The 19,310-nt window shown below is 40.3% G+C and overlaps 1 protein-coding gene across 1 annotated transcript; it reads right to left on the bottom strand.

Moving 5' to 3' along the window:
* Window positions 1-2,101: 2,101 nt before the first annotated feature.
* LOC108784250 (synaptotagmin-4-like) lies at window positions 2,102-19,068 on the bottom strand. The gene is made up of 5 exons (XM_018553000.1): window positions 18,924-19,068; window positions 12,384-13,237; window positions 7,454-7,616; window positions 4,939-5,105; window positions 2,102-2,300 (listed from the first exon to the last, which is right to left on the bottom strand). The coding sequence occupies exons 1-5, from the start codon at window positions 18,994-18,996 to the stop codon at window positions 2,151-2,153; spliced, it is 1,407 nt and encodes a 468-aa protein (XP_018408502.1). The 5' UTR covers window positions 18,997-19,068; the 3' UTR covers window positions 2,102-2,150.
* Between the last annotated feature and the right edge of the window lie 242 nt (window positions 19,069-19,310).

Genomic DNA, 19,310 nt, shown 5'->3' with positions numbered 1-19,310 from the left:
CATATAACATTAGTGTTCAATTTTGATACATTTTGGATGCGTTTGTAAAGCATTGTTTGGAGCTTTCAGAACTTCTTGAAAAACAGGCTGTTTAGAAAAGGAATTACATTAAAACCAAAAGCTTCTCAAATACATATAAGGCATGTTTAATGTAGAACTATGGCCTCCCATAAAAAATGTATTCTGCAGCACTTAATCATAAGTGTATTGGCACTGACAGTTTTCTCTCAGTCCCCCTGCAAAGTCCCACAAATACCTTTGACAACAATGCTGCACTGCTCCTGAATTCAGAGTACAGTTGTCACTCGCATGTAGTCTGTGCCAGCTTGAACTACAGTGGGGTAAGAAGATGTTGCAGGGGGTATGGCTATCAGCATTGTCACTGCTGATTGACAAGGCTGTAGCTGGTCAATCAGCACCTGGCCACAGTCCTGCCCACTGCTTTCTGGATTGATAGAACTGCCTGAGGGAGCACTTTTCTTCATTTTTTATTTAGAGTTTATATTTGCAGCGCAACACTCAGTAATTTTAGTTTGAATTTCAGCTGGATAATGATGTCTCATTTAAGAAATAACACCTAAATCATTTTGCTTTACTGTTTACTTAAAATATAGTATTGCAAAGTGTTGTTTTGTTGAATTATCAAGTAATATCAGAAGGTACATTTTGTCTTTATTATGTGGGAAATAACCAGGCATAGATTAAGGCAGAATGAGGCTCTAGCAAAGTAGTAGGTTTGGTCCCACCATCCTTTCAACTGCCATTGGTAAAGATTGCAATACATAGAGAGAAGGTGGACCATCTGCTTGTCTGTACAGGCACAACACCATCAGACTCCATCTGCCAACAAGTGCATCCTCCTTTGTGAAGTGACAGACCGAGCACAGCTCTGAACAGTGGTGCTATCCGACTGGTTTACTGCAGGATTATTAAGATTGTAGTTGGGCCACTTGGACGTCCACCGCAGGGACGTGCTGTAAGATCAGTAGCAGGTGAAGCACCCCCCGACTGCCTTCTGCCCCCTCCCCAGGCCCAGTCACCGAGCTATGTCTTCATCTGCTGGTGGCCTGTGAGGTAGGAGGGGGAAACCTCGCTACCTGTGAGTGTGGGAGGGAGAAGGAAGGAGACAGGGAGACAGGAAGGAGCCTCCCTGTCCCTCAGTTGCTTGTCACTGATGAGGCAACTAGATGTATGACGTCAGTGTATTTTTTTCTTTTTTTTGATTGGTCAGCTTGGACTAATGGTGCTTTGCCATTGGTCCAAACCATCCACAGAGCTCGAACCTCTCACTCTATATGTGCAATATTTTCAATCGACTTGAAGATCACAGTACCAGTACGGAAAAAAACAACTTTATTCATTAGATTACTCAGTGTATATGGACATGCTATCTCTTACATAAAAATAATTCTTTACTCTGCATATAATTTGTTTTTAAGTATAACATTTATTATACAATTATATTATAGTAAGAGATTGTCACCTTAAAAACAGTATCTAGTCTTACTGTGTTTAGTGCAATAAATATTCCTGCTATGTATATTTCTACATGATGTCTTTACAAATATACCCAATACATACAGTATGTACAAAAAAACATAGGCACCGAATGGAAGCATAAGCGCTTATGTAAAGCAAAATCCCCGTTCAAGTCGGTGCAAAGCCATTGGATGATTTTATTGTAAATTTATTTAGTAATGTGTGATCCAAAAGGTCCAGCTAGAACATCATGACTGCACTCAGCCATATCTCTAGGAATAGTCATGGAACACCCTAGATGGGGATTACACATGTAAAGAAAATGACCAATTGTTTGATAATCAGGATACTGGCTCCCATTTGGAGTCCGGTATATGATATCTTAGATATTTTTTTGTGTCAGCGTTGATTCCGTTGGATCATTAGAACTGTGATATTCCTGTTTGCAGTCCTTTGCTGTAACATGCCGAGCAGGAGGTGCATTCCAAAATGGGAATGAAAATTCAGATTTTACCAGATGGATTTTGGCAGTAAAAGGAAACCATAGCAAAAGAGTTTTCCTTTTTCTGAAATAATATGTTATGTGTCCATTGTGTACCCAATAATGCTCAGAGGAGTTCTTTGATCTAATGGATTGATGGATTCATCCATATTGTGGTCTTCAAAGCCCACTAGGATACATCCAACTGCAGCACATGCCAGTGGGAACATTCTATAGGTGACTTGTTGCACATCTCTTGCCAGTGAGCCATACCAACCTCGGATGATCCAGCACCAATTAACACACGTCCGAGAATACGGGCACGATTATATATTCGACCCTAGGGGGAAAGCACAAAATCATCAATTATATCGTATAAGGATTAAGAACATCCAGCACACAAATTAGGTGGGTATTTGTAACCTGCACCTTCTAAAATGTGCAGTTTCAGTTTATTAATGTTTACTGATTTTTGGGCAGCTGGCCTGATATCGCCCTGTGTGTACAGTTAGAAAAGGGGAAACTGAGGTCTTGATACTTCATAGTACATTATGTGAAATTGACTTATTTATCTTCTTTTAATTCAATAATATAGAAATGTCTCACTTGACAATATTAACGTATTAACGACAATATTAATATTAACCCCTTATTCACACTTCTGTGACGCATGGTGCATTGTGGTGCGCTATTTGTATGGGCTGCCTACAGCAGTTAAATCGTACTTTTTTTAATCCAATGTATGCAAAGTCTCACTTAACAGCCAGGATCCCAATGTTAAAAGTTTTATTTCCTGGAATCTACAACGTTACAAGCTTGACATGATCCACAAGCTCTGACATCTATCGTCAAAAAGGCTTAATCATGGAGACCTATCTCCGTCTCTATAATGAAGCCTTTTTAGTGAAACATGTCAGAGCCTGTGGATCTTGTCATGCCTGTAACACTGTAGATTCCTGGGAATAAACCTTTTAACATTGAGGTCCTGGCTGTTGAGTGAGGCTTTACATTCATTGGATTACTGGTGACGGCTGTGGCGTGCCTCTGTCGGTCGGCACCCAGCATTTTGGATGGGACTGGTGAGTTTGGGCATACGAATGTGAGCAGTGTCCTTCTATTTCCGCTTTTTTTTTTTTAATCGCATGGTGTGATACAATGCACATGTGATTGCTTGGTGTGTTGGGATATCATTAAGAAATGATGGCACCCCATTACACCTAACATTGCAACATGCATGGGTATCGCGCATGCTTCTGCAGTGCATAGATGTGAACGAAGCCTTAAAACTTTACATTGGTTACATTTTTCACTGCAGAAGTGTGTGTTCAAATATACCAGCTACTTTTTTTTTTTGGAGCTAAAAGAAGTGAAACATTTTGTGTGGGAAGACTCCCATTTGATGGCGTCTTAGAGAAATTTAACTCCCTCATAGAATATATCAGGAATGAAGCAGCTGGTGTCCCCTTGAGTGTTTATGGAATGTGAACAATCTCCCTGACATGAAGAATCATTTTAAAGTGAACTCAAAATGCTACATTTCCAATAAAAGGTATTTACTCTGAACTGTCTTCGCTGAGAAAACATGGCATTCTATTTAACTAGTCCTCTAATCAAACAGCACAGCCAGATTCTGACCTCACTTTCCTCTAATGCAGGTAAAGCCAAAGACTGTCTCAGCCTGTTATTGGATAGTGAAGGAGCAGCAACACACTGATGAGGTCAGCCCTGTGCTCTTCCCACCCATCAGTCAGCTTCCTGTGCGTTATGTATTTCACATAATGGCTTACAACTGCTTCTATGTCCTCTCCTAATCAGAATCCTGCTGTACAGGGGTCACAGGAGGATAATAGAAAGACAGGCTGAAGAACTTTTTAAAAATTCAGTTAGGGATTTTAATAAATTAAATGTTATTTTACATATGCCTACATGTCTTTTTGCATATAACCATAGGTATATACCACTACACAAACTATAAATACCATTTTGTTACTTCAGGGGAGGGCAGCCTTGGCACTCCAGCTGTGGGGTAACTACAAATCACATGAAGCATCGCAAGACTTCAGGCATGACTTGTAGTCATTTGTAGTTTCACCACAGCAGGAGTGCGGAGGTGCCTTCCCTTGGGTTACTTGATCAGTTAATCGTATTATTATTATTATTACATTGTAGAAACAGTTTGAATTTGTTCTGTTTTTTTTTGTGGAATAATTAGTTTGCTGCCTTTTCTGTTTTTTGACTGAACCTTTCTCCTTATGATCCAACGTTTCCTCAACAAGTGTACACCAGCTGAAGTAAACAAACTATATGCAGGTGCCAGAGAACTTTCCTCTATTAAATCAAACACTTATCCCAAGAGTGAATACAATTTGTTTTTATGCTTTCAGTGTTACTTTTTGCAAACTGTTACTTATAAAAAATTGCTCAATTGGTTTCTTTAGACCCCAAAACTTAAAAAATCCCTTTTATGTGGTGAGTGCTGCCTTCTGTCTGTCCATCACTTTCATCAACTTCCTGGATTCCTAGTGTGCTTTGCGTCTCTTTCTCTGCTGCTTGATGTGATGCAATCTTGATTTCTCAAGACTATGTATCCCATCATGCATTGCTTCCAGCAAGCAATGAGAATGTTACATTGTTGACATTGAGTTGTAGTTCAGAGGGCAGGCTCTGTGTGAGTTGTGACATGAGGAAGTGCATAATATTCATAGGGCTGAGTGAAATTGTGTCATCCTATGAGGATGTGCATCCTAGGGGCATCTTCAATAAGTAAGTTTACAAACGTCTTAAGGTTATTAGGAGTGGGATGGAAGTTATGGAAATTCAATATAGAAATACATATTTATTTTTATTGTGACCATAAATACACTTTATTGTTTCAGAAAAGATCAGCCACAAGGCTGCCAGGTTAGAGGGGCTGTAAAATGGACAGAGATGTAATAACTGGAAATTGGGAATAACTCAAAGGATGCATGGACACCCACCTGCATAACCAGGAACTCCAGACACAGACTTTGACTCTGCATGGACTCCAGAGGAACATCAAAGAGGAACGGAGCGTTCCACACGGGAGAGGAGCCTGACACTGTCCGTGTCTCTTTCACATCTATCACCTGCTTGTCCTGGATGAGTCGTATGCTCACAAAGTGATCTAGAGGTAGAGGCAGATGACATGTATGAGAAACAAAATGGAGACCAAGGGTGCATATGGCAAATAAGAAATGACTATTATCAGCTACTATTAGTAGTAACTAAAACACATTTTAATATACCGAGACCAAGACACACACACACGGCCATTACAGTCACTCTAATGTGGGTTGCTGATTATTTCATAAATCCTTTGATGGATCCCACCAGACATGTGCATCCATTATTCAGTGTTTAAATGTGCATTGCTGACATAGAGCCTCTGACATGGAAGTGTCCCTGTACCAAAACGTTACAATGTGACCATACAGCCTTTGTACAATCAACTTTAGATTTACCAAAACTATGTAATATGAGGACCTACCGCAATGATCCAATCAATTTGTATCTAATCTAGCAGGTCCTTGAACAACATAGCTGTTGGTAGATCTAAAGGAGATTGTACAATCAGATTGTAATTTGTGTGCTGAGTTTAAGAATATCTCTGCAATCACAGCAGGTCATAGTGCTGTACTGCGTGTCCAGGACCTCACAATGGTAATAATCTCTGTGAGGTATCATTATGTCTGCGGGGGCCTATCAGCAATTTCACAAATTTACCAAATTCTGCCATGTTGTTAAACAAGTAATAGTATGTATTGTCTAATCTGTACTTTTTTTATACCCACAATGCAGTCTTTCAGCCAGTGGCGTAACAATCACCATAGCGACCCAGGCGGCCGCTATGGGGCCCGGGGCACAGTGGGGCCCGGCCAGATGCCGTGCGGGGTTGCTATGGCATCCTCTGCTTGTGGCTTTCACTGGCGGCTGTGGAGAAGAATGCTGGGATCTCAAGTGCGCTCTGCAAGGGGTATAACTAGAAATCACGGGGCCCCATACAAAATTTTGTTATGGGGCCCTGTGATTTCTAGTTACGCCCCTGCTTTCAGCTCCAGTGAATGATGTCATCAGTCTGCTGGGGGCAGAAGGAAGAATTTCCTCAGTCACCTTCTTCCCAAGTGATCAATCATTTGTACTGTTGTCACATCACATTGTAGCTATTTGTACAAGGTCAGAGGTGATAGCAGAGGACTAATCTAAGAAGCCTTCTGTATACACACAACCAAGATCATAATAATGTGCAAGCACCAGGATGTACTGTACATGAATGAGTCATCTATACATCACCATGATGTAGGTGATGAATCTGGACGATGCCTGAACAAACATGGTGCTGGAGAAAAGTGAGCACATTCTCAGGGGAATACTGTGATCTCTGTGAGAGATAATGAATACCTGTATGCATTACATGTTACATAGAATGCATGCAATAATATTTAAAAAATCTCTGTCTGCTTTATGCCCTATGGAGGAAGTATCATTTTCCATTTGCTGGGACATTCTCACTGTGTCAGGAACTTTCAGAGTTAAAGGGATGCCAGACACACAGGCACAGCAAGACAGCCACTCTTCTCCCCCTCCTCCCTTCTCCTTTCTACAAACCAGCAGATGGATGGCTGCTGGAGACTGTGCTGTCCCTTGTGAGATTGTACTGGACAGGAAGTTCAGGAAAGTGGAGCTGAGAGAGTTGGAGTCAGCTCTTTGTAAACATGATGACTGAAAGTGTCTGGGAAAAATGTAAAGAAATCCTTTGTTGGGCAATGTATATTTGTTTGATATGGATTCATTATTGAAAAAAAAAGATTGAGCATTTAATACTACTTTAAAATCTTCCTGGCTGGGCCCACACATGCACTCCGCAATCCCATTTATTCCTATGGACTTCCGAGTATTAGATCATATTGAGAGATTGATCTAATACTGATGAGATTACAGAACACATACACAGGCCCGGCCAGGAAGATTTTTTGACAGTTGGCTGTAGGCAGCAATGTTTTGTTGGATTGGGACAGATGAGTATAGGTTTGGGGGGACTGCTCCTTCAGGCCCCATTCACACATAGCGATATATCACGCGATTTCCGACCGCGATATCGCGCATTTTTGCCACACGATATCGCGAGAAGTCGCCGGCCAATGATATTCAACGGAGCTGTCTTAGCTCCGTGTCGCGTGTCGCTCGTCGCGGTCGCAGGTCGCTTCTACAGGACCCTTTTTTCTGCGGATTTTGCTTTTTTCTATGGAGCCCGACGGAGAAGGTTGCGCTACCGTCGCTGGATCGTCGTTGGAACGTCGCCCCGAAAGTCGCGCTATCCCGGCCGCTGCAAAGGTAAGTCGCTACATGTGAATGGGGCCTCAGTGCAGTTACACTTTAAACCTTGAAACATATAACAATAAATTCACATTATAATGCTGTGATCTCATTGCCCTTTGATGATTTCATGCAGTTGTCAATAATGGGGCCTTTTACCTGGTGCTCCAGGAATACGTGTACGTTTGCCCAGACTCTCTGCCTTCTGTACCATCACTTTGATACGGCTGGCCTGTGACTGATGCTGAAGGAGGATCAATATCTGTCCTGGAGATTTGAAGGCGGATGTGGAAGAGGAGAACATGTCCATAGTGCTCAAACTCTGATCAAAGAAAAGAAAGTCACAAGCTTTTATTATTAAGCAAGGTAAACACCCCTCAAACTAGCTTCAGAAAACCACCAGAATTAATAAGCACATTTCTGTTCATGTATTCTGTTCAAGTAATTTTATTTCATCAAGCAGGCCATTACACATTTCAAAATCTCATACCTCCCAACTGTCCCTTATTTGGACAGACTGTCTATCCTTTGGAACCAAATCTCTGTTCCTCTGTCCTCCTCAGTTGTCCCTCTTTTTGGTCTGATCCAGTGGCGTCACAAGGAGGGTGCGGCCCACACCCGGGTGACACCATTGGAGGTGTAACTTGCTCAATGACGTCACGCTCCGGGTGTCACCCAGCCTCGGGATGCCGCTGGTCTGATCTGTACATATATCTATGAAAATATTCTATTTACTTAGCAAAAGTATTATTCTGCACTAAACCTGTATCTTTGCTCTTAATTATATTGTTTGCTATTTCGTAAAAAGCCAGTAAAAAACAAAGTTATGGTGGAAAAAACATTATGGGTTTAGCCAATCATTTTTGGCATATAAATTTTGCTTGCATTACCTAAATACAATGAGGGGAATGTATCAAGACTGGAGCAGCTGTGAATTGCTACAAATCACCCTCTCACTTTCATTTTCAAATCTTAGGCTGGGCACACACCTTACAACCATCGCAAGACTTCTGTCTTGCGATGGTTGTAAGGTACTTAAAAAAACGTACGATCTGCCTATGTTGCATAGGCAGATCATACTTGCGATGATCGCAAGCCACGCCCCCTGAGGGGCGGGCTTCCGATGACCACAATGCCGAACGGGCAGTGTGCGCTTGCGCACACCGGCCCGTGCGGCTGTTATCGTACGGACATGCCACAAACCCGCCGAACATCGTACGATGCTCGGCGGGTTTTCGAACATGTCCGTAAGTTTAAAGTCGTGCGACCTTACAGTAGTAGAGGTCGCACGGCTTCCACACACCTTACGATCATCGTACGATCGCGGGATTTCTTGCGATTCTCGTACGATAATCGGAAGGTGTGTGGGGACCCTTAACTGAACAAACTGAGGAGAGAAGCTGAGAAGGCAGCTAGGTGGTAAAATTCATGGGCTCTAACAATGCTCTATTGTATTTATGAGCTCTACTGTACTCTATTCTATTTATTTACATTCATTGTATTTCTATTGTAAAGTGCTGAGCAAACTGTTGGCACTATATAACTCCTGAATAATAATAATAAAAATAATAATTTACAGTGATTTTAGACCAAATGCATTTTAGAATGCGTCCTGAAGATGGCAGCATAACCTTCTGTCTGCAGCAGTATGCGCTGTAACAGTATGCAATACTAGCCAAATATCCCAATACATACACATGAACTATATATTTATAGATATGTTCAGTCACCCTTTAAGCCCTACCATGCTCCATTAAGAGGGTGACATCACGTTTTATCACCTGCATACCCGTATGGTTGTCATCATCGTTACCATGCTTCCTGGAATGAAAGTGACCATTGTTTGATTTGTGAAAGCGTCCCTGTACTCTCCATCTCAGCCTGCCTAGCACCTTGCTCCAGCCCCCAGTGCCTGAAAACATATTAGACAGTTCTGTGTAATGCCTCACTTCAGTTAAAGGATAGACAAAATATTAGGGATACACCGATATATCGGCCGCCGAAACGTATCTGCCGATATAGCGGCACATCCCTGCTTTTACTCCTCCCGGCTGGGCGCGGCTCTGTGTCCCAGCTGGGAGGAGAGAAACTGTCACAGGCGGCCGAGCACTGCAGAAGGAGAGCGCTGTGACCGGCCGACGTCTCTCTTAACCGCACTGTCCAGCCTCCTCTGACAGATCAAAGGTAAGCGGTGGTGTGGGGGGCAGATACAGCTCTCAAAGCTGTCACAGGAGGCTGGCCAACGGTGTGGGCGAGGAGTCAGCTGTCAGATCGAGATCGCCTCCCCGCATCGCTCGTTCAGCCTACTGTGACAGCTGATCCAGGATGGAGAGTGGGTTCAGGCACTCAGTGGTCAGTGAGTGTTTGTAAATAATTGAGGACATAGTAAGTTTACTGTGTCCCCAATTGTGAATGAATGGGAAGTGGTCTACATCACTTCCTGTTCATTCATGATTGTGGAGATAGTAAACATACTATCTCCACAAATTATGAATGAACAGAAACGTTTAGTATAGAGGCTTTATGTTTATTCATTGCTGGGGCTGCAGAAAAAGAAATTGAGGACTCTGTGTCCTCAATCTCTTTTTTCTATTTTAAATGGAAAAAGTTAGAGAAAAAACATTTTCGGTTTTGGTTTCAGCCTGACACTTGTTTTCATTTCAGTTTTGTTTCGGTTTTGAAATGTTTATTTTGGTGCACCTCTACAAATTATCATACCTCACAACTTTCTGAGATGAGAAAGGGCACTCCAGCTGGTGTGTAACTACAAATCTCATCATGCCTCTATCTCTGGGAGCCATGCTTGTGGCTGTCAGAGTCTTGCAATTCCTCATGGGACTCATGGGTAGTTCCACAACAGCTGGAGTGCCAAGGTTACCTACCCATGAGAAAGAGAGACACCTTTCAGCACAATGTATTTAGGCAATGGACACACCCCTGCCAGGCTGCTGGTTATGTGGACCATTAGGGATTTATATGGCAAAAATAATTGGTTAAACCCAGAACAGTTTTTTCTTTCACCATTACTTTTACTTTATGCTGGGTTTTTCGAAATAGCAAACAAGATCATTACGAGATAAGATGAAGGTTTTAGCACGGAATAAAACTTTTGTTAAATAGAACATTTTCATAGATACAGTATCTGTACATCAGACCAAAAAGAGGGACATTGAAAAGATCTACATTGCTAAATTTTTAACCTCCTAAATCCCAGAGCCTTTTGCTCCAGATTCAAGGGGGTTATACAGAGGAAAGGGTATACCGTTAAACTTGTGTAGTCTATTCTATTATTATTTTGTAGGCTTTAATTAGTAAAGAAAAAATAAGGAAAAATTGGAAAAAGAACAAATTTCCTGTATTTTTGCCAACAAAACGTTTACATAATTTGAGCATCCCCTGGTATCTGGCCTAAAACATAGCCAACAAAGTCTTATAAATCGAAAAGATGGCACATAATTGTGATTTTTATGTAAAAGCACAATTTTAAAGCTGAAACTGAATATCTGAATTTTAATTTAAGATAGCTTTTTCTTCCTATTCATGCAGCATTGCAACAAATGCAGGAAAACAAATCAATGATGAAGTCAGGTTTGCTAAAAACGTCTAATGTTAATGCGCTCACCAATATGTATATATTTAATATGTACATGTATACTATATATACATTATATACATAGAGAGATAAAAGATAAAGAAAGGAATACTTTTTTTTTAATTTATATTTTTCTTTTTAAAAAGGAGGGTCTGGTTCAGGTTGGTGGAGACCTGATCCAGCTCCCCCAATGCCGCTCTGCAGCACTTCTCCTAGTGATCTATTGCTGACTGTAATCAGCCAGCAACAGATCTCTATAACAATGCAGAAGCGATATGAATACAGTCTCTGATATGCAGCGCTTCTATGGAGTGCTATATAGCAGGATCAGAAGCCCAGGAGCTCATCAGTCCAGCTTCTAATTATCAGTGAATGGCAGAAGTCACTAACAGCTAAGGGCTTCAGCAATAAAGCCTACCAGGACTCCCCAGATATGATGAATCCAGCACTGGGACAAATAAAAACTATCCCTGCATATTTTAATATGGCACCTGGGACTAAAGCGGTTAAGGGAAACCTGTCATGTGAAAAATATGGACACTGCAACTACCTACCTTCTAACATTGCTAATTGCCTGGCTATTTAAATCCTTGGTCCGTAATATTTTTTTAAAAACAAGCTTGCAGCCAAAGAAGTCATAACCCCTGATATTCTTACTTCTGGCTCAGTGACTTAATATTATTAAAAGGCATTGCAGCATTGACATCCCTTGTATATTTATATACCTTCCGGCTTATGCTTATCGTCCCGGCCTTCAGGTCACAGCTGTTCACCTAAATCATCATGTTATTCTACCACCATGGTGCACATTGTCTTCCTATATAGCTCCCCATTGCGACCCAACTGCAACTTAAAATTCCTTATTATTGTTATTGATTTTCTCATTCTTCACCACCACCAGCCCCTGCACTGCTACTCTTACCATTCTGATGTTACCATTTAAAGATGTTCGCTCCATTGCACCAAAAGTTTGGGCAAGTAAGCTAACATGGTAGTAAATGTTACACCTGATTTGTAGTTGAGGTCTAACCATGACTAATTCTCTTCTAAACCAGCCTACTGCCACAACAACAACATTTCAATTTGAGGCCATTTTGAAAAACATTCACTTGTTATCCAGCTGTAGAAGGGTGGGGGTTGAACTATCCTATGTCAGAAAAGATTTAATATAACCATCACTATAATGATGCGATAGTCCTGAAATTAAATTCAAAATATATGGGACTGAGTATAACTGGTAGTGTAGCCAAGCAGTAACGGGACACAGCATTATGATTTAATTCTGGCCAGCTGATGGTGCTCAGACCTATAGAGACATGATAAAGCTAAGGAATGCCATAGCTGCTACTACTGAACTCATTAAACATACCAGTCTTCTGGTGTATATATTCCTTCTATGTTTAGTAACTGAACTGATGTATGTGTATGTCACCCAGGTATTTAGCATTGTGTTTATATTGTCTCATTTATTAAATGTTATATATGAGCATGACTAACCTTTTTGAGCTTTGGCTTCGTAACTGACAGTTCCCTTGTAAATTCAGATGCTGCTTGAAAGGTCCAGTCCACCTGTGCACAGGGGAAAAGCATTTCACCAATGAAACCTTCCCTCTGAGTGTTCCGATCCCGTGAATATACTGCCAGCCTCAGGGTCCGTTCCTTTAGATTCTCTGGACTATATCTGAAGAAAGCAAACTTTTGTCCTCTATCAGAATCTTCTGTGTGCCCATAATGTGGCTCCAGAAATCCGGGAAGGAGATAGGCTCTGACAAATGAGTTTTTCTTGCGGTGCAATCTCTTTGGAAGATTGGAGAAGCCAGTTACGGTAATAGTAAGAGCTTCCTCACTCAGTGAGTAATATAAGGTAAAGTGCACAAGTGGCTGAGCCTTCTGTTTGACCCCAGAGAATCCATCAGGTTCAGTATGAGAGTGTGGCATCTTCACCAAACTAGCACGATCGCTCTCTAATGTTCCATCCCAAAAAACAGTGCTCCTTCGCTTCAGAACATGCTTGGTCTTTCTTGGTAGTTGGTAAAGACTGGGTAGGGAAGCTCTAACATGCATACTTCTGTCAGATATAGCATTTTGCTCCTGTTGAACTGGTTGTTCATCCTCTCCTCTGGGTGTAATGTTATCATGCAAAGTTTGATATTGATTGTAAATGGCCATTGAAATAGACCTTTCTGAGTTATCAGACAGCTCGAGGCATTTATTGTCTTGCAGCACAGAGTCCTTTTCATGGTTGACTGTAGATTGCTGCCTGCGGCTCTTGTGCCAACAGATGGCACAGCCCAACAGAAGACAGAAGCACAGCAGGGCCAGGCCAGCTCCCAGGAGTACCTGCAAATGGACTAAGCAAAAATGGGGTTTCATATGAAAGCAAATTGAATACAACACTATTTAATGAATACATTTGCATTAGTTCTTTGGGTTTTGAATCACTAATTTTCATTAGCTGTTTGCTACCAACAAATCCCAGCATGCAATAATTAGGACTCTTTAAAATAGTTTTATCAATTTTAAGCAGGCAGTAGAGAAAAAAACGTTGGTAGTAACTTTATTTTCTTGGGTTTAAAAATGTAATTGGATGATGACTGTAGCATGCAAAGGTGTGTACTGCATTGGTGAAAATCTTTATAACATCTGAAGACCAGTAATATCCCAACTTTAAGAGCAAATATAATATAATAGTGAGAGTTTGACTATTATAAGTGTTGGAAACTCTATTCTAAATGTTGGTGTTACTGAAAAGTAGTGAGAGATTCTTGGACTCAAAGTATACCAGATTGGTCAGGACCCAGTTAATAAAACCCAGAATCCTCAATGGATTATTTAACATAAACTAGAAAATTGATAATTAAGCCATATAATGCAAAGGCTGCACTTGCTGGAGGAGACTCTGATGATGAAGGCAAAAGGAGAAGGGGACAACAGAGGCCATGGTGTGGATTCACCAAGTCACAAATATGAACTTTACAGAATTCAGAAAACAACTCTTGGGTGTGCCAAAGTTCAGTAAAAAGTAATATAAGGAAACTGTGACTAAACAACAAATACCGTAAAATTATATTGTGTTTAGTAGTAATAAAAAAAAAAAGTAGTAATGGCATGTAAAACACATCATGTTACATTCTCCCAAAATGAAATTGTCCTAGTCACCGTTCTCTGTTACAAAAAAAAAACTAATTTCAGCCTCCAAAGTAGAGTTCTGTGAATAGGCTTTGACCTTTTACAGGTTTCTATGCTTTCAAATATGCAAACCTCAATGATAGAACAGCTGAAAAAAATGTACAGTAATGAAAGGATCCAGTCAAGTTTCCAACCAAAAACCAGATGATATTATGGGGGAAGACCACAAAGTGCTGTTTGTGCTAAAAAAACAAACAACAAAAACATTAAAATAACACTAACATTACAGACTCTGATCGGCAAATACAAGAAGGTAAAAGTGGCACAACCACTTACCAAATGTTAAGGGGAAATTATTGCATGTTTCATTCTCATCCATATCAATCAATGTTAGGATCTCTCTCTCTCTCTCTCAGGCTAGAGTCATATACTGCAAGAACTCAGCAAAAAGCTGCAAATAAGAGACAGAACTGGAAAAGGGAAAACCTTTTTTCATGGTACTGGAATTTACATAGATTACCAGGCCCTTTGAAATGCAGCTACACTTTTAATTAGCTACTTTTCTGGCTAGTTAAAAGGAATGACCTGCTTAAATGCTATTTTCTACAATGTCAGTCCAATGCACACTAAACCTATGAATAATGTAGATTATGGTAATTTTGGAAGGATTAGAACCCCTGTCAGGTTGGTACTAATATGTGGGGCTCTGTTAGAAAGATTTTCACTTGGACATTGGATTCACCAGACAGGAAGTGAGGTGAAATCTCCAACAGCAACTCAGACAACAAAATACTTGTTTATTTAACTAAAGTAGGGGAAGGATTTTTTGGTCTCAGGCTCCTTTTCTATGTTCTATTTGGCCTGTAAGCAATATGAGTACAGTTCTCTTCCCCGTCTTATAGTGTGCAGTTTGTATGTATCGGGGGAAGCAGGAGAAAGTTGGCAAGCTACCATTTACAATAAATCCGTCATTAGACTAGCCCAGGCAAGGCAGCGTTCTCATGCAAATTCCAACACCATTAAAGTGGACATTTACCCCCTTTCACTAAAAATCACATCAGCATGCCGATTTAAAATCAAATTAAAAACCATCTTACATTCATTAGTTAAACAAACATGTTTTTAATTTACTTGTAAGTAAAATACTAACAAGAGAAATAAGGTATGCAAAGAATACAAAGCCGGCAATTATCTAGAAGTATGTGTGTATAGATTTTCATTACGAAACATTTCTAAAGGTGTCTTTGTTGTTATTTTAAAGATATGGGTAATGGTCCTCTTTAAGGGCATGCATGGGGATTCTGAATCCGAGGAGCATGCAGTATATAATTGGAATGTTTTTCCTATTTTAGCACTGGACACCCTGCACCTCCACATTATCAGGGTTGCCCCTCATCAGGGACCTACTGAGAGATGCTGCATTGCCTCATGGGAAAAGGGGGCATCCTTCAAGACCAATTTTGGCCATAATAGTTTTAATTAGGATAAAGTAGCTAAGTAGGTGTTTACCTTAGTTCTGTAGTAGTATGCTACTGCCTTACTTCTATCTATTATCAAAGTAAAATCTTGGTCCTGCCGAATAATACAGCTGCCGCCGTGTGTCCTGCTTGTTGCTGCTGCGTCTCTGTCTCTCATCCTTCCATCGGTCATTGAAAAAATGTGTGGCCTCAGGGAAGGGGGACACCACACCACTGACGGTGTCTAACGGATGTGGACCATTGGTGTTAGTGGAGAGCCGGAAGGAGAGAGACAGCTGTACTATCTGGCAGGACCAAGTTTGAAGTTAAGGTAAAGACCTTCTTAGAAACTGTATTAGAATTAATATTGAGTTCGGCTTTAAGAGGCAACCTGGAAAGCTGGTATTTACAGAATTCATTTACATAATCCATGCCTTCTGGGTTTCGGGAGCACAGGGTTATCCAACCAGGTTTTCACTCAAAAAAGGTATGCTCCCCATGCTGATTGGAGAGCTCCAACTCTAACTCAGCAGGGGGCATGCCGGAACTTTCCAGAGAGACCACTGCTTCCACACATGCGTCATAATAAGAAAATGTATGAGGACTTACAAACGTGCAGAATTTTACACTAAAACACTATTTTACTTTATAGTTATAGTTAAAGTTTTCGACTTTAAGTGTTGTCCACCTAGCTGGTCACTCTTTGAAGGAGAACTAAGGAAAGCCCCCCCAGCTCCCCAGCTCTCACCACAATGTGCAACTATGCACTGCAGATTTGCAGATTATGGCAGACTTGCCTCCCATGCCTCCTAGCAATGCAATGTTCACAATTCCCCTTGTTCCTCCATTGCCCCAACTTGCATCTTCCACTGGTCTTCTTCCAGGTCCAGAGTCATCGGCCATTTTGACTGTCCAGACCAGGATGATGTAGCTCCTGCACATGCGCATTCATCCTGGTACCCATACAGAGGTTGCACAGAGCTGCGCATGGGAGGCTTAGTGTACAAAAAACATGCTAGCAGGCAGGGGAGATTTATGGCAAAAGAAACTTATGGAGTTGCTTCTGCCATAAAAAGCTACCCGTTAGCATTATTATAAAAAGGTGACTTTGGTTCCCCTCTGTTGACAATGAATGTGTAGCTAAACACACAAGCAGAAATGTAATAGCTTGGTAGCTGAATTAGTTGTCAGGCTTTTTCCCTCTATTTTTACCTGGTGATCCTGCCAGTAACATACTAGAGTGACAATGCTTACTCATTGTACTGTATCTATAGAAGAGCAGTATTGTCACTCAAGGAAAGAAATATGTTAGGATTACAGAACACCTGCTACTTTCCTCATCTCTATAACATAGAAGGGAGCTGTTCTGTAGCTCAAAAAGATAGCCTGCACATGACAGCACTGGATTTTAGGCAGATTCAACAGCTATTTTGTGCACTTACTGCATAGACAAGACAATAACCCTTTTAATGGTGTATTTAACAGACCAAAAGGAAGCAAATAGGAAAAGTTAATTTTTAGGGTTTGCATGGCTTTTAATGCGTTACTTTCACAATTGATCTTACATATTGGTATTTATAGTACTCTATGTTAATACAGTACTAATATCCATCCTGTCTGGTTAATAGAACCGTCATTACAAATACTTATACAAAAATGCACAAAGCTCACCTCTGCAGTAAACCCTAAGTATGTAATTGCTTTTTTCTAAAGGTCAGGCTCACTGGCTCCACTGCAGCTTCTTTCACCATCAGTAATAGGTATTCAGTGTGCTGTAGAACACTGACCGGTACAGGCCCTACAGTATAGCTGATAACTACACTACTCTTTAAATGTCTGCATTATTCAGTGTTTTCTTGTTCCAAATATGTGTGCTGGGAAGAATGTGTTACCTGTGTGATTTACAAAGAGTCTGAGTCTGTCCATGGAAAAAATAACAACTTAATCTCTACTGGTTTACTGATAAGATGGTTGAATCTAAAAAGCAAATAAGGGAAATGAAAAGCATTAACAATGAAAGATCATGGGTGCAGCTAATGATACACTTGTTTGAAAGATTATGGTTCCATATATATACTAAACCTCTAACTACATATATACAGTATATTTATAGATAGGAATCCGCAGTCACAAGCCATCATCTCTAAGCTGATTGACCTTATGGTTAATATTGAGTAACCGCAGGGATCAATTCATCAGTATTTGCTTGTACAAAAGAAGGAAACGGTTTATTTACCTATGACATATTCATGGAGGTTAGCTATTAGACCAACAATTTATAAAGGAGATAAATAACTGCCAGGCATCTAAAGGAATGAGGCACTGTTCGGTTGTGTCAGGTACAAGAGTCATCTATTACTACAGCTTTCACTGCATATTAAAGCACAAAGTAAGCTGCAAATAACAATTAACACATCCACAGACACTCAGGCACGTTTTTTACATCATGAGCGTTGCTCCCTTCTCATTTACAAAGCAGAGACAGTTCTAGGGTTGGATATGATGCCTGCAGCTGCTTAGATTCATGGCTGTTCATAGCTAAATTTCTGCATTTCCTTCTCTTATGCTTACTTCCCCTTCTTGCCTGGCTCTTGCCACAGATTTTCCATGTATACTGTTTTAATAGTAAATATGACAGCCTGTGAGCACCTTCAATGATTCACTCTGCACTATAAGATATACCAAGTATTTTTTGTGGTTGAAATTGCACAACTGATTTTAGACTAGAGTTTCCAAATGACAAAATGCACCAACGGGGCTATAGGTAACAATGCAAAATCATACAAATCATGTGAGCAGTGAGGGATGAAGTACAAGACACAATACAATAAAAGTGAAGAAGACTTAGTAAATTAGGTAAATGAATAAGAAGCCATCATAGGCCATGTATGCTTACGATTAAGAGCTCATTCCATGAGATATGACAAATGAAATTACTACTAATGGTAAAACTGAGCATTGCATGATTTATTAAGCACTATTAATTTACATAATTTCATAGCTATAAAAAAAAGATGCAAATTTAACCATTTACTACTATGGCTATTCACACCTCTATGTCAAAATGAATATTGAAGGAAATAGTACGATAGGTAGTCAGATACAGAACACACATATGAACATATTTTGTTAGGCAAAATATAAGCATTTTAACAGTAAAATACTCTTTATCAAAAAAGGTAAAATAATCCACATTTGCTATGTATGTGTATTTTTAAAACAACATATATGAACAAAAGACTGAGACTCTACATTTGAAAATCTGAAGCAGAAATGACAAGAAGAATGGATAAAAATTGAAAATGAAGTGCAGACGAGAAAACATGGATAAGACTGGAGTGATTCAAAGACAAAAAGACAAAAAGAAGCAGCAAAGTAGACAGATGAGTAACATCACTTGGAGACAAAGTACATGCAGAAAAAGACGGGTGTATAATAAGGAGATCTGCACCTTCTTGATGTTTATTGAGGAGAACTTGAATCAGCAGCCAGATGAAGAGAAAGACCACCACACCCTCTATCATACCCTTGGAACAGAAGAAGACAACTGAGTGACACACAGCCCATGGGGATGTTTGCTCATCTGTCTCCTCCGCCATCCTGTACTCACTGTCCATCATTATTTACTGCTCAGTAGCTGTACCTGATTTGATTCTCAGAGAAATCCAGCACATTCTTCATCCTGTGGGCTGCTAAATGGATAACATAATCTCTTTTCAAAGCAACATTTTGACCTTCATTCTCTTCTTTGGTGGAAGACTGATGGAAAGGTTATGGTGTTTGGAAAAATAAGCAACACATACCACTTTCATTTTTGCAAATGCAAATTTTACCAGAT

The sequence above is a fragment of the Nanorana parkeri genome, unplaced genomic scaffold (assembly GCF_000935625.1).
Source record: "Nanorana parkeri isolate BGI_ZX_2015 unplaced genomic scaffold, ASM93562v1 scaffold105, whole genome shotgun sequence".
Lineage (NCBI taxonomy): Eukaryota > Metazoa > Chordata > Amphibia > Anura > Dicroglossidae > Nanorana > Nanorana parkeri.
This window is presented reverse-complemented; position numbering and strand designations above follow the sequence as displayed.